Here is a 15,911-nt window from a genome sequence, read left to right on the forward strand (position 1 = left end):
TGATGATAATGATGCATCACATATAAACATCAGAGTTCTTACTTCTTGGTGAAAAATCAGAACCAGGAAAGCTTTCAATTAGACGTCTCAACACTTGCTTATTTAGAGGTCTCACATGTTTGGATGTAGAAGCATTGGAATCCAGCAACTAAAACTAGGCCGACCTTTGTATTTCTAATAGGTACTAACATTACTTGGTTCACAATCAGAGGAAGCTGCAGCCTGCAACTATAGGAGGATGACCTGATCAACGCATTGCCATCTTTTTCGTCCTAATGTTTGGAAGGGTAGAAACTTTCTCCGACGAGCTTATGACACTACGTTGAGATAGCTTTGATCTAGAGTTTGAGTTGAGTGTTGAGTTTGAAATCCCAAGAATTAGAGATTCTAGGTCAAACTCAAATCTCATTTTAACGTTTTTAGCTTATTAGATTCCACCCCTCCCTGTTTTACAAGTAAAATAAAATATAACTTAGTTTGAGAAATATTTATGTACCAAGCAACTTAATGCAACACCATGAATAGCCAAAACCATATTAAGAATACAATTTGGAAATTTGAAAGCTGAAGCTTGATGAAATTTACTATGTATCTAACAGCTGATTTTCCCCCCTCCTCTTCTAGTAACTAATCATATCTGGGACCCTCAAAGTATCTTCTTTGTATATGAGCACTTAAATTTCAATTACTGGTTTTGGTAATTGCATTCTCTAAATTTTGTTGTTTTGGATTTGTTATGCTTTATTTTTTTATTCCTTTTTGGTATTTTCTTATGCTTTGATGCTTCTTGCAAATCCTTGTGCATATGACGTATAATTTGCCAAAGCTACAAAAGTGTTCTAAATAAAAATTTGTGTATCCTATCGATTTTGAGCAAGAAACTTGAGAACTCGTCCCACAAAAACAAAAAGTTTAACAAACAAAAAAATAAAAAATAAAAAAGAAAAGCGAAAAAGAACGTCTCAGATGGTCCAATCAATATCTTATGCCAAAACGCAGGACATGCGTGTCACAACCATAGTTATTAAACTCGGCCCGGCCCGGCGGTTCGACCGGTCAACCCGGTGAACCGGCCATTGAGCCGGGCCGGTTCGCTAATTAGATCGTTTTGACAATTGACCCGTTGACTTTTCAACGGACCGGCGGTTCAACCGGTCAAACCCGGAGAACCGTCCGGTTTTGTAGGAATCCGCCGGGTTTGCATGTTAAAAATATTTGGAAGATGCTGTAGTGACGCTTCGAACCAACGGCCTTCTGTATTTAAAGAAATGCAACAACCGCTACACCAACAGCTCACTTGTTTAACATTTAGTTTTTTTTTTATTATATATTAGACTTATTCTTTTTTTAATTTTCCAAAACCTAATTTATTTGGAATCTTTTAATAAATTTTATTACTCTCCTGACTCTATAAATTATGAAATGAATTTAAAAAATAACATATCACATAATTCATTCTAAAGGCAAATATCGTTTCTAATAATTTTTTGCATTTAAAATTCATAAATAAACTAGATAATTATACTTAGATAAAATTTTATTCTTGAAATTTGATGGATTACTAATTGAATTTAGATTTTGTTAATTCTTATAAGAATTAATGATTCTATAATAAATTAGACTAATTGAGCATTTACTATGACATAATTTATTATAGTTTTAATCATATCAAAAATTATAAAATATAATATTTAAATATATTTCGTGACCCACCGGTTGAACCACTCACTCACTGGTTGAACCAGTAACCCGTTCACCCACCTCTTTCGCCGGGTTCCCCTCCGGGCCGGGTTTAATAACTATGGTCACAACGCTGCTCGAGGATATTCTCACTTTGAAGGCTTTGTTTCGAATGTGCTCTTTTTGCCTAGTTGATGGAGATAATAATCATTTGAGTAATAGGATTAGCGCTTATGCGTTGAATATCATTCAAGATGAGGAATTTGTGGTTCCTTAGTGCTAATATGCACTGGTTGTACTTAGTTATCGAGCCTTTGCTTGATTTTGTAAAGATTATCTTATGTTATAAAATCATTTATCGTTTCGAAAAAAAAATCAATATCTTATGCATTTGTTTTGTGAATTGTCAATTACTCAAACCTAAATGTGATCAATCTTATCAAGAAATGATACTTAGTCAAATTCCTCACTTATATTAATTGGAAACTCTGGCATATATATACACACACATATCTATCTATTACTATATAAAAAACACGATGAGTCTTTAGTGTGAGTGCAAGTAAAAACTGATCTTAATTTTTGTAATACTAATATTGCCCCTGACACTAATAAATGGACAGATTACATTGCATTTCGTTAATAATAATTAATAAGAATTATGCTAACAGTTACAAAGAATATTCCTTGAATTGTGGTGATTCTGGTGAATTAAACTAAAATAAGAACAATCAATTCATTGTATTTCATCAATAATTAATATCAATTATGCCAACAATTACAAGAATGAAAAACGTTCCTTTGAGTTATAGTAAATTAAATTGAAAAAGAGAGCAAATTTAATTTATAAATTATTAAAAAAATAGTGAATCATAGTTGTTATTAGTGTAAGCAAAAAATGATATTAGTTTTTATGATGCCAAAACTACACTCCTCTCTAATAAATGGACTAATTGCATTGCATTGTCCTTAATAAATAATATCAAACATGCTAGCACAAGTTTAGATTTCTTACTTTTTTAAACATGAAAGATTTTTAAATAATATCAAACATGAAAGATTTCTTACTTTTTAATTTACCAAAAGAAAGAAGAACAAATTTTATTTACAAAATCCAAGTTTAGAGAGTACATCAAACATGAATCAAAACATAATAAATTGGTACTATGAGCCTCTTAAAAAGTACCATGAGTCTTTTTGTTTTTTGAATACAAGTAAATTAAGCCTTAAGAGCACCTTTTTAATATGTGTATATTAGTATCGAGTAAAAAAACCTTAATTAAAAATATTATAGGAATGAGGTATCGAGGTAGACAAAGAGTTTTATGTTGAAAATTTATTTATTTAAATTGCAATACAGATTAAATTTAATGAGCATTATCAATCATGTTCTTGTAACAACTAACAGTATTAAACTACAACTAATGAATAATATTATATTCATCAATGCCAATCATAATACTAATTACAAAGGTGAAACATCCTTTTGAATTAAGGTGAATTAAGCCAAAAAACATTTTTTTTTTATAAAAGATCAATTTCAAGGAGTACTTCAAAGGTGAATAAAAATATATCCAAGTTCAGTTTGACTATTATATAATAAATAATCTTAATATCTTACAATTCTTAATCATATAAACTCTATAATCATAAAGCATGTCATAAGTCAGAAATAAAAATAAATTTCTCCAAATCAAAACAATTCTTTTCAAAGTTAAGCTATTTAATTTTGAACAATGGAATTTCAATATATTTAGATACTATTATGATTACAATAACACTATAGATCATTTTACAATTCACCATTAGCAAAAAAAAATAATAATTAGAAAATTTCACTAAAACTAATAAACAATTCATAGAATGACTTAAAGAGGAGCAACAAATTATTCAAAAAGTTAAAAATTTAAACTCAAACGGCATAAAAAAGAACATTTAGATCATCTAAATTTAACCAAAAGATGCAAATATTGATATTGTTATAAAATAAAAGTAGTCTTGGAATAAAAAATAATTTGTTGCTTGTGCATTTATATTGGTTAGGGCAAACTAAGTTCAAAAAAATATAAAAAAATATAAATATTAAATATCACATTTTTTGTCTCAATTACATTTATTCCTTCAAAATAATTGATTTTCTAAAAATTTGAAAGAAAAAAGAATCTAAAAGCATCATGTTCACGTGCAAAATACGTACTCCATTACTAGTGTGTGTATATGTATATATATGTACACACACATTATATATACTTTTCTTTGGGGACCTATTCTGAAAGTATCGGGATGGATAAAAACAAAATTCTAGTGGAATTCCATCTTTCATGTAATAATACCCTTTGCAATCAAATTCCACAATCTTGTAGGAGAATTGAGCAGAGGTTGACTACCATTTTCTCAGTCATAATCAGCTTTCGAGTTCCACTATTGACGAAATTGGGCATCTCACTTTCCTTGTAGACCTGTATTTTAATTTGTCACGTAGCAATGATTTAATGTTTTAAGACCCATTCCTGAAGAAGTTGGAATCCTTGCACCAGTTGTGCACCTCAAACTGTCAAGTACCGTTAACTTTTGACGATCAAATTCCTCATTGCATTTCGAACTTGATCAGCCACTTGACCATTCATATCTATATGGCATAACTTCCTTCACTGGATACTCAATGAATAGAGTTTTCATGAAAGCCAAATCAACGAAGCTCTCCCTCAGGATTCAAATCTCCGTCAATAACTGTAATCGGTTGCCAATGCAGTTGGATACCCCACTGAAAAAAAAAATTTAAAAAAATAACTGTACGTGCAATTCTTCATTGGAATTTAATTAACTTTTGTCTTCACTTCTCCATTTTGGTATTTGCAGCACTTTTATGAAAGGCTTGCCATGTTACTAAATTCCAATGTGATCTTTTAAATGTTACACTAAGTCTCACTTACACTCGTGCTCCCTAACAATTTTTATTTTTTAATAGCACTAGTTTCGTTCCTAATTCATTTACAATGGTGCTTTGTATTTTTTATGTTTTTTATTTTTTATTTAATAGAAAATTTTATAGGACAACTTAAAATGCTAGTGTATAAAAGTGAATATAGTATTTGTAATACAAGGATTCAAATTAAACACATTAAAAATTGCTAATTTATAACAACTTAATATTTAGTTGTAATTGAATATTATCTCATAGTTGAATTACGTACATTTACTCTAATTAATAGTGCTAAGTCAGCATATGAGTGAAGAATATGTAGCACACAACAAGTGCAATTACATATGTGATTGTTTCACGACTAAAAGGAAATTCAAAAGCAAACTAATCCTTGATGAACTGAATTTCTGTTCAAAGTATTAAATGCTAGCATCAATAAATTTGGAGAGCACTTACAACGCCATGATTACATGCATACTACTTTGGACTACATCCATTTTCAAAGGAGCGAGCATAAGAATTAATGAAAATGTATAGGAATGAATGGTTGTTCATACAAATTAAAAGATATTTAAGTCAAAACACAAATATAAAATTTAGAATATTGAAAATAAATCAAATTTAATTGAATTGCAACAAATAGTGGCTGATTTTGCATAATTGTACAGCTCGTGTTCCATTATTGTAATTTACATTTTATACAAATGAAAGTTTCATTCAATATGATGGTTAATTAACTTAAGGTTGTCTTTGAACGAGCTAGTTAATTGCCAGTTTCACTTTAGATCAGGTCGCTGGGGAAGTACCTATTATGGAACTTAATTAATTAACTCGTGGACCCCCAGTAGTAAGTAGTATGAGTCTTTACCTTAAAAAACCACAAGCACAAGCCAACTCCTATAGCAAGAAAGCCGGAAATCACAGGTTAATTAGATTGTTATTAGGTTTCTTGCAAGTAATGTAGACTGCATCCCAGTATATATATATTATCTAAAACGAAGTGAACTCTTGGGAAGTCCAGATTTAGGGATGATACGGCTTAAATTTGTTGACATTATTGTGATTTTCCAGGTCCCACTTAGAACTCGTGTAAATTTTAATTTGAAGCCGTCGTCGTGTTGGGAAGGATGCTTCATATATACTAGCACACACCCACCGTCTAGGTGCTTAACAACCAGCGGACTTTGTAATTGACTAATTACTTGGCTAATCCATTCTTAATTACAGATCCTTAAATTAAACTTCACTCACAAGTCACAAATAATGTGTCAGCGGGGCTTGAGATTATCCTAACCTTTAACTTTTCAAAGCTTAATTTCTGTTTCGACACTAAAAATTGACGTTTGTTAATTGCGAGATGGCCGAAGAACTGTAAACAACACAATTAAAAGCAGAGTAGAAAGAAAAGACTGGAATGGATGCGTCAATTAATATATGTTTTCAGGTTGGACCCATTTTGACAAGCCATTTCCATTTTTTATGAATACGCTTACTGTGATGGCCGACTAAATGTTGATTGATCTATGGATGGAGATGACAATAATACTACTGAAGAAAAAAACAAAAAAAGGTTAACACTGGGCAAAATCTTCACCTTTTCAAATGTGTTTGGCGAGGATGGACGTAGACATTATTATTATTACTTTTTTTTGCCCTTGTTTTACGTAGTTCCATGCATGCGAGCACGTCTTCCCCTTTTCGTGTCCTGCAGGAACGCCAGTATTCCCCTGCTGTCCCTCCAAGGTCCACTTTCGCATTTTTGAACCCTAAACGGAACGCAAATAGTCAAAATCGCATTGAACCTCCCAAGTTGTTTATTTATTTTTTAAGGGTAAATGAATCCTAATGAAAGTAGCTACTTAATAAATGATTTGAATTATTTACTATAAACAAAACCTTAACATTAACACTGAATTCAATTATGAAATATCTAAAATAGTACATGAAAAGAATAAAAATTGGGATTCTCTAATGGGTGCCCAATGGGCACTCGTTAATATATCCAACATTCAGTTAATCTACCATTTATATACATATATTAACAATTATTACTTTTTCTTATATTTATATACTTTTCTTATTTAATCTTACTTACCATCTTTTGTATTTATTTACTTTTCCTAATTAATCATACATTTCTAAAAACATGACATTTGAAATATATTCTAACAGGTGCCCAAGCCGATAAAAAATTATATATTTAGCCTTGTGTAGTTGTATTTTTGACTTTATTCTAGTATGTATTTGTTTCAAAATAGTTCACAACAAAATCCAAAGGAAGATTTTAAATGCCTGTATTAACTTTTTTTTTAGCATTATTGATAGACACTATCATTAGGGATGGGCATGGATCGGATACCCGCCCTATGCACCATTTGATTGATCTGACCAGCAACTTGTGGGTTAGTAATTTTTTTACCCTTACCCACCCCGCATATTAGCTGGTACCCTGCTAAGATAGAATCAGATCAACGGGTACCCATCTTACCCCACTTATCATTTAATTTTTTTAAAAAATAATTTATATTAATTTAATTCTATATTTTACATATTCATATAAGATTTAACAAAGATTTTTTTTCGAAAAAAGCCTCCCACCAAAAAACAAATATGTGAAGAGAATACAAGAAAAAGGGAAAAAATTAAAAGCTTTCAAAATCAATAAAAATTTGAAATCAGTAGCACCTTTTTTTAAAATATATATTCCATATTAATTAAAATCTTTTCTAAAAAATATAAGATTATGGCCTCTACAAATGAACCTTGTAAACAAACTATAGTTTTTCATATTTGTAATGCAATTTGTTGAATGAAATTTAGCTCTAAAAATATTATTTTATAGTATATATATAAATAAAAAATATATGTAGGTGGGTCAGGTATCCATGAGTTTTTAGTTATGTGATCATAACCCGCCCCATATCTAAGCTGATACTCTACCCTCTTTTAATCTGATCAAATAATATGAATTAGATATCCTAATTTTTGGATCGGATTAAATCGGGTATAGCGGATTTTCAAGTTAGTGAGTATTTGCCCCACCCTTAACTATCCTAAATAAAGAACATGAAATGTAAAAACTACCAGCATTTGTTTATTTCTTTTTTTGAAATTGATATTATTTTTTAATTTTGATATTTCCTAAGTTATTTTTTATATTGTTCTTGCCAAATTAATAGTATGTTTTTGGGTAGTGTCCAACCAAAAAATTAAAGTGTTATCTTTTCATACATAAATTTTTTTTTATTTTTTAACTTTAGACAATATAAATATTTTATGTTTATAAATTGGACATTTTAATTTAATGTTTAAATAGTAGTTACATATTTAAGTTAGATTTACCAAAGGTAATAATACATATTTATGTTAGAATTACCTAAAAGAATGATTGGAGTAAATGTTAGTTCTTTTTTAAATTTGATAGTTTGTTTTATCTTTTATATTTGATAAGTTGTTTTCATTTTGTTATTACCAGTTTGAAGGATTTCAAATATTATTTCCTTATTAGCAATAATCATTTATAAGTCTGGCATTGTGTTAGTATGTTAAGTTTTGTTAATATTTTTTAGAAATGTGACTCATACATAAATCCCTATATGAGAAGTATGTAATTTCAAATTGTGCTAATATTTTGAATGTTGTTAGTATTTTGAAAATGTAACTAACTCATGACCGCATACATGGTAAGTACGTAATGCAAAGATTGAAGGTTATTTATTTAATTAAAAATAAATAAAAAATATAAGAAAAAGATGGGGAGTTGGGAGCTCTCTAAAGATGTCTACACTAAAATTGTAAATAATTTGTGTTATTAGTTAATTATTCTAAAGTCATGGAAATTGTAATTAAATTTTGTGTTATCAATCTAAAATTTTGCAAATGTTATTTGGATAAGTTTTACATAAATTTGAAATTGTAAGGGTCAACTAGACATGGGGAGAAATTGGAAATTGTGAAAATTTAATTTGCATACAGGTAACAAACAAAAGAATTTGAAATGGTTTGATTGTACTAAATTGTGAAGTCAATATGTGTGAATTAAAATAAATGTAAAATTCTAGGAAAAAAGGAATTAGGATTTTGGAGATGTGTGAAGGTTTTTGATCAAAAACCCTCCATCTATTACATATATATAAAGATAAGACAATAAATAAAATTCTCCATTTGTACAACAGGATTGAGGAAAAAATGTATCGTTTTTACACTTTTACAACAGTCATACATTGATATTTATCAGTTTGTCAAACCATTTATTTAAATTTATAATATCCTAATATACAAAAAAATTTTACAAATGACAATACATGCTATTTGTCATTTGAAGCTAAGGAAAACATTAAAGTAAAAAATTTTACTTGGAGAGAATTATTGATAAGTTGGTTAAACCAGGCCTTTTGTGCCTAAAAGAAATGTTAAAATGAAGACAAGTTTTTTGATAAGGTAATTTAACAAAAATATTTCCTACCTAAAATATAGGGATTTAAACATGTAAATTAAACAAACTATAATCATTAGATGACATTAATTGAAATTAATTAAAAGATAAACTAATTCAAAATGCTTGAGAAATGACATATATTAAAGTATATATATGCTATTTGTCATTTGCAACTAAGGGAAAAGTTGAAAGTAGTAAATATAGTAAAATTTTACTTGGAAAAGGTTATTGATAAGTTAGTTTAACTAGGATTTTTAGGTCTAAAGGAAATGTTAAAATAAAATATTTTCTTAAAGAGGCTTTTCGATAAGTTAGTTTAACAAAATATTTTTCTAACTAAAATATAGTGATTTAAACATTTGAACTAAACAAACCAATAACTATTAAATTACATTAATTGAATTTATCAAAGAGTAAAATAATTCCAGAATACATGTCATATTAATAGAAATCTTTTAAAAAATATGGACTAATAAATTTCTAGTATAATAGATTTCCTCGTATTTGTCCCATTACAATCTGCCCACTACTTTCAACTTGTTATTCTTCTTATGCTTGGTCCAAACCGTTTCCTCCTACCCATTCATTCATGCGCGTCCAACTTCCACTACTACTATTCTCTACAGGTGGCCATAATTAATGTTTCTCACACTAGTCTTGCGTTCCTACCATAAAGGGACCCCGTTTCAACTTAATTGAAACGTCAGCGCACAGAACTTGACTTTGGTTGGCTTGACTCTTGATGTTGAGAGTTTAGTCTTGTGTAGAAAAGCAACAGTAACATATAAATTCCACGGAAATTGACGCCATCTCGATTGATTGCCGTGGTAGTAGGGATAAAGTCCTGTTTAATTGAGCTTTTTATTTTTCTAAAACACTAGTAGTATTTAGGTCTATCTGTTGTTGCAGTAAATAAATGAGTTTGAGGCCTTTCTGATTCATCGTACGGCTGCTAACAAAAAATACACGCACAAAACATAAACATGGAAACCCTGTTTACATCACCTTGTTAATTTGTCTTTAGTTGTTCGAGAAAGGAGAAGGAAAACAGCGACTGTAATTGCACTGTTGCTCTAAACCAAGCACTAAGAAAAAATCAAGCAAAAGGAACAGGTATCATCCCAAAATACCCTGCAGAAGACAACAGAAAGCAATATGCCTGGAGTAATGACACGGAATTTACTTCCCTCCCAACATGAGTGCATGTATTAGTGTGTATAAACATACATAGCCAAAAATTATCCCTTAAAACTAACTCTCGATTGCAACTTCATTACTGAATCATAAAGGAAAACATGAAGAATAGTCTAAACTTAAGCCCTAACTCTTTCTTCCCACTAAATGATTGCACACGTTTAAGTGCCTTGCAAAGTTTTCCCCAGAAAAAGGCCATTGCCAAAGACTTCCGAGCGTTCATTTGTAAACTTATCAGGAGGGCAGATCCAACCAAGCATAAACATGGTTACGTAGTGGTACTTGTTGAGTTTTTCTTTGCTGTTTCAAATTCAACTCCTACCGTAACAACTGCCAAATTAGTTTCGGAGGAAGAGTAACTCAAATGCTATGAAGACATATTGTTTAACATAACAAGACAAATTATGTAGTATCCCAGACACTATATATGATTCTTAAAATCAGTAACGAATTTAAATTAATATCAAAATTGTTAGTTCTTTTTATTGTTTAGCATTTTTAAAATGGCTTATCTATAAAAGAAGGGGTAGATGCCTATTAAACCTTAATTCAATGGTTAAAGTTAAAATTTTACGAGTTAGAGGGCCTACGTTCTAGTCACACTATACATGAGTTTATGAGTTTAGTTGTAGCATTGCTGAGTATATGATAACACGACAAAGCTTTGATCATAAGGATCCTGATGCAGTATCATAGACACTATAATTTTGAAAGTTAATAACGTATAGGAATATCAGCATTATTACACTTTATTATTTTAGCATTTTAAAGACTGCACTTTTCTATAAAATTAATGGTAGATGCCTATGAAACCTTGATTTTTAGTGGTTAATATTGAAATTTTATGAGTTAGAGAGCCTGCATTCAAGTTTCCCTATAAATGAGTTTATGAGTTTGGTGTCACACTATTTATGAGTTTATTTGTAGTATTATTGAGTGATGAATAGCGCCATTTGTTGGTTAGTTGGTTGATTATATTGCTATCGCCATTGCGGGTTACTTATAAGCTTGTCAAAAAGGAAAAATAAAAGTAGGGAGTAAATATATAAACCTAAAACTTAAGTTTGGAAGAGTCGACGGTTAATGAAGAATTGCCTCTAGTTTCTTTGAACTGCATACACACTTGTTGCAAGATGATTTGATGGTAACTAATGACGAGGGCATATAAATTATAAGAACTAGCGTTGTACAAAGTCTAAGCCGTGGCTCCGTCGGACTGGGAACGGTTACTTTCTTTGAACTACATACACACTTGGTGCAAGATGATTTGATGGTCAGTTGGTAACTAGACACTACAAAGGAAAGTCTTTGCACGAGGGTAGAAGAAGTTGAAACCAAGGTTGAGTAGTTTGTCAAGCAGAAACTACAATTATTTCCACCAGCAAACGTGGCTTTGATCACAATATTGTGCACTGGATACATGTTCGACCTCATATTTTGTTGCCTATAAATACCGACTTGATACGGTGCTGAATGTACATCCATCCAATCATCCATCAACATACACTTGCAAAACCCATGGCTTTAGAAAGCATCCTTATGCTTCATTTTGCAATTCTACTTCTCTGCTTTTGCACAGGCATATTTCATGTTGCAGAATCAACTGCTCTTAGCATTGTCTCTGACAAGGAGGCACTGATGTCTCTTAAGTCTCAGATAAATATGGAAATGTCTAATCCCTTATCCACTTGGGACCAAGATTCATCATCTCCTTGCAATTGGACTGGAGTTGTCTGCAACAGAAATGGCCAAAGAGTGATAGGACTGGACCTTTCAGGCCTCAGACTATCAGGCTCTATAAGCCCTTACTTGGGCAACCTGTCCTTCCTTAGATCACTTCAAATGCAGAATAACCAATTGACAGGAAACCTCCCTGAGCAACTTGGCAATCTCTTTCGTCTTAGATCATTGAATGTGAGCTTCAACAGCCTGACTGGTGCTATACCAAGTAACATTAGTCAGTGCAAAGAGCTCAGAGTCCTTGACTTGATGCAAAATCGGATGACGGGGGGAATTCCTGAAGAGATTGGCCAATTGAAAGAACTTCAAGTTTTGAACCTGGCGAGAAACCAGCTCTTTGGTCCATTCTCATCTTCGCTAGTAAACATTTCAACCCTTACCAACTTAAATCTAGGCACCAACTCACTAGATGGACCGATACCAAGTGATTTGTCCCATCTACGAAACTTGAAGTATCTTGATCTCACAATTAATAATTTCACTGGTACAGTCCCTGCCTCTATTTACAACATGTCTTCCCTTGTTTATTTAGCTTTGGCTTCCAATGATTTGTGGGGTGATCTTCCCAGCAATGTTGGAGTAACGCTTCCAAATCTTCTAGGCTTCAATTTTTGCATCAATAAATTCACTGGTACAATTCCTGGATCCTTGCACAATCTTACAAGGATACGAATAATCCGCATGGCACATAATCTTTTGCATGGAAGTGTTCCTCCAGGATTAGGGAATCTTCCTGATCTTGAGATGTATAACATCGGGTACAATAGGATTGTTAGTTCAGGTACTAATGGCTTTAGTTTTCTTGAGTCCTTGAAAAATAGTACTCGTTTAAACTTCCTTGCAGTTGATTCCAATCTCTTAGAAGGTGTAATTCCAGAGACCATAGGCAATCTTTCTAAAGTTCTTAAAAAGTTTTACATGGGAGGAAACCGTGTCTATGGCAGTATACCGCCCTCAGTTGGCCAGCTTAGAGGCTTAGAGTTGCTAGACATGAGTAATGAGGCAATTTATGGTGAAATTCCCCCAGAAATTGGCCAGTTGGAGGAACTACAAGTATTGGGATTGGCTGGAAATCTATTGTCAGGAAAAATCCCAAATTCCCTTGGCAATCTCCAGAAGTTGAACAAGATTGACCTATCAAAAAATGAATTGCTGGGTAGTATACCTGCTACCTTCAAAAACTTCCAAAGTCTACTTTCCATGGACTTATCCAACAATAAGCTCAATGGAAGCATTCCACCAGAAATCCTCCATCTTCCAAGTTTAAGCGCTTTTCTCAATCTTTCTAGGAATTGTCTTACAGGTCCTCTGCCAGAAGAAGTTGGATTCCTGGAAGGAGTTGTTACAATTGACATATCTGACAACCGTCTATCAGGTGAAATTCCAAAGGCAATTGGGAACTGTAAGAGCTTGGAGCATTTACTACTTGCCAGAAACATGCTGTCAGGCCATATTCCAGACACTCTAGGAGATATAAGGGGATTGGGAACTCTTGATCTTTCCTTAAACCAACTCAATGGCACAATTCCCTTTGATCTTAAGAATTTGCAGGCACTTCAGGTCCTTAATCTCTCTTTCAACAATTTGGAAGGAGATGTCCCCTCTGGTGGAGTTTTTGTAGACCCTTCCAAAGTTCATTTGGAAGGCAACAAAAACCTCTGCCTGGAAACGACATGCAATAATAGGCACGCTCATCGCAGACGGTTAATATTGGTGTCCAGTCTAATTGGAGCACTAATAGCAGTGTGTTTCACAGTTGCCTTTCTATTTTACCTCCGAAAGGGCAAAGCAAAAGTAGAAACAACATCTGAATCCCTTAAGCATCGGCATAGAATGATTGCTTACAATGAGCTCTGCCTTGCTACCAATAATTTCAGCAAAGAAAATCTTGTTGGGATTGGGAGCTTTGGATCTGTATACAAAGGACAATTGACAGAAGGAACTGCTGTTGCGGTTAAGGTCATCAATACAGAGGCGACTGGATCCTGGAAGAGCTTTACAGCAGAATGTGCAGCTTTGAGACACGTGAGGCACAGGAATCTAGTTAAACTTATCACCACTTGCTCCAGCATTGACTTCAAGAATTCAGGTTTTCTGGCTTTAGTTTATGAATTCATGAGCAATGGTAATTTGGAAGACTGGATAACAGGGAAGAGGAGGACTTCTGATGGAGAGGGGCTCAATGTTGTCGACAGATTGAATGTAGCGATTGATATTGCCTGTGCCATAAATTATCTTCACCATGAATGTGAGGCCCCCATAGTGCACTGTGATTTGAAGCCTAGCAATATTCTTCTGGATTCAGACATGACGGCAAAGGTTGGAGATTTTGGACTGGCCAGGTTGCTGATCAACAACGGTGGTGATCAACCTTCAATCAGCTGTACACATACTCTGAAGGGATCCATAGGCTACATACCTCCAGGTTAGTTTATTACCATTTCTTTCATTTTATTTGTTTTCGTTTTCTTGAATAGTGTGAGTTTGTAAGGATACCAGGTTAATTCATCATGCTAAGCATCAGACATAGGATTCAGGGGAGATCCATTGCTGACTTTTTCTGAATAGTATTGTTTTCTCTTTTCATCTCAAAGTTCACCATTTAATAGATAGCTTGATTACTTCGTAGAATATGGCTTTGGAGAAAAACCATCCACAGCTGGAGATGTCTACAGTTTTGGAATTCTGTTGCTAGAACTCTTCACAGGCAGAAGCCCAAGACATGCAAGTTTCACGGAAGGATTAAGCTTAAAGAAGTGGGTAGACATCAATTCTCACACAAACATTGAGGAAGTGCTGTACCCGGAATTACACGAGGAAGGTGATTCCATTGACCAAGAAATCCAAGGTGATTGCCTGATCAAAGTCATGGGGATAGGCCTGTCTTGTGCTGCAGATTCTCCTGATAACCGCATAACCATGAGAGTTGCTCTGCACAGACTGAAAGCCATAAGAGATGCTCTTCTCAAGCCTGATAGGCATAAAAATTCCAAGTCCTTAATGCACCATTAAGTCCAACAACATCATCGTTTTCCTGGAGCTCGTTATGGCAATGGTATATAGCGTGATAGGGCGAAAGGAAAATGCGGTTGGCCTAAATATTGCTTTGTATGTAGTAGAACTTAATCTTGAAAATGAGAATATGCTGCTAATTTTCAGTGCCATTGCTTCCAATTCCAAAATGTAAAAGATTATCTTTTGTTCTCCAGTTATGTGTAAAACAATTCCCAGAAATACATAGAATTGGATTGTTGTTTCTAGGAATATACAAAGTTACAAGTACCATTCACATCACCCCGTACATGTTTCTTTAGTTGTCCCTAACCAACCAAGAAAAATCAAGCAAAGGGAAGGGGAACAAATATAATCCGAAAATACCATCTACAAGACAATGAAAAAGCACCAATTCTTTGGCAATGAAAAAGTCAACAATTACCTTTGAGCACTAACATAGTATTATATTATCAACTTAGGCACCAATTCTTATTTAGGAACCTTGAATTGATGAAACTCAAAGCATTAACTCTCCCTTTAAATTAAGACTCTAGAGTTGTTCTTTAAAGTTTTCTGAATAAAGAAACCAATAGAGATAGAGAGCTGGTCACCCAAATCTTTTAATTGCCAAATAATTTTCCATTTTATCAAATCATGAAGCACGCCTTTGACAATTAAAGCATCAAGAACTTAAAAGCCAGGACTGAAACAAAGGCTTAGCAGCCATATTGACAAGTTTCTTGAAAAGAACAAAACCTACGGGAAAAGGTTACACTCTTAGTTCCCAATTAATCATGAGTGATGTCTTAGTCATAGTCCATCAAATTTTGACTTTTGTGTATGTGGATTTTGATCAACCCAAAGTCATAGAAAATGAATTTAAAACTTTATTCATAATTCTGTCAATTGATCATTATGGAACATGACTATGTGCATTATACC

At 32.8% G+C, this 15,911-nt stretch overlaps 1 protein-coding gene across 1 annotated transcript; it reads left to right on the forward strand.

Moving 5' to 3' along the window:
- The first annotated feature begins 11,731 nt into the window (after positions 1-11,731).
- LOC113714258 (uncharacterized) lies at positions 11,732-15,235 on the forward strand. The gene is made up of 2 exons (XM_027238046.2): positions 11,732-14,400; positions 14,605-15,235. The coding sequence occupies exons 1-2, from the start codon at positions 11,754-11,756 to the stop codon at positions 14,985-14,987; spliced, it is 3,030 nt and encodes a 1,009-aa protein (XP_027093847.1). The 5' UTR covers positions 11,732-11,753; the 3' UTR covers positions 14,988-15,235.
- The last annotated feature ends 676 nt before the right edge of the window (positions 15,236-15,911 follow it).

This window comes from Coffea arabica, chromosome 10c, assembly GCF_036785885.1.
Source record: "Coffea arabica cultivar ET-39 chromosome 10c, Coffea Arabica ET-39 HiFi, whole genome shotgun sequence".
Classification (NCBI taxonomy): Eukaryota; Viridiplantae; Streptophyta; class Magnoliopsida; order Gentianales; family Rubiaceae; genus Coffea; species Coffea arabica.

Excerpts from the sequence above, each read along its gene's own strand:
- LOC113714258 (XM_027238046.2), top strand. The coding sequence starts at position 11,754 with ATGGCTTTAGAAAGCATCCTTATGCTTCATTTTGCAATTCTACTTCTC. Across the intron at positions 14,401-14,604 it reads CATAGGCTACATACCTCCAG|AATATGGCTTTGGAGAAAAA; the intron begins GTTAGTTTATTA and ends ATTACTTCGTAG.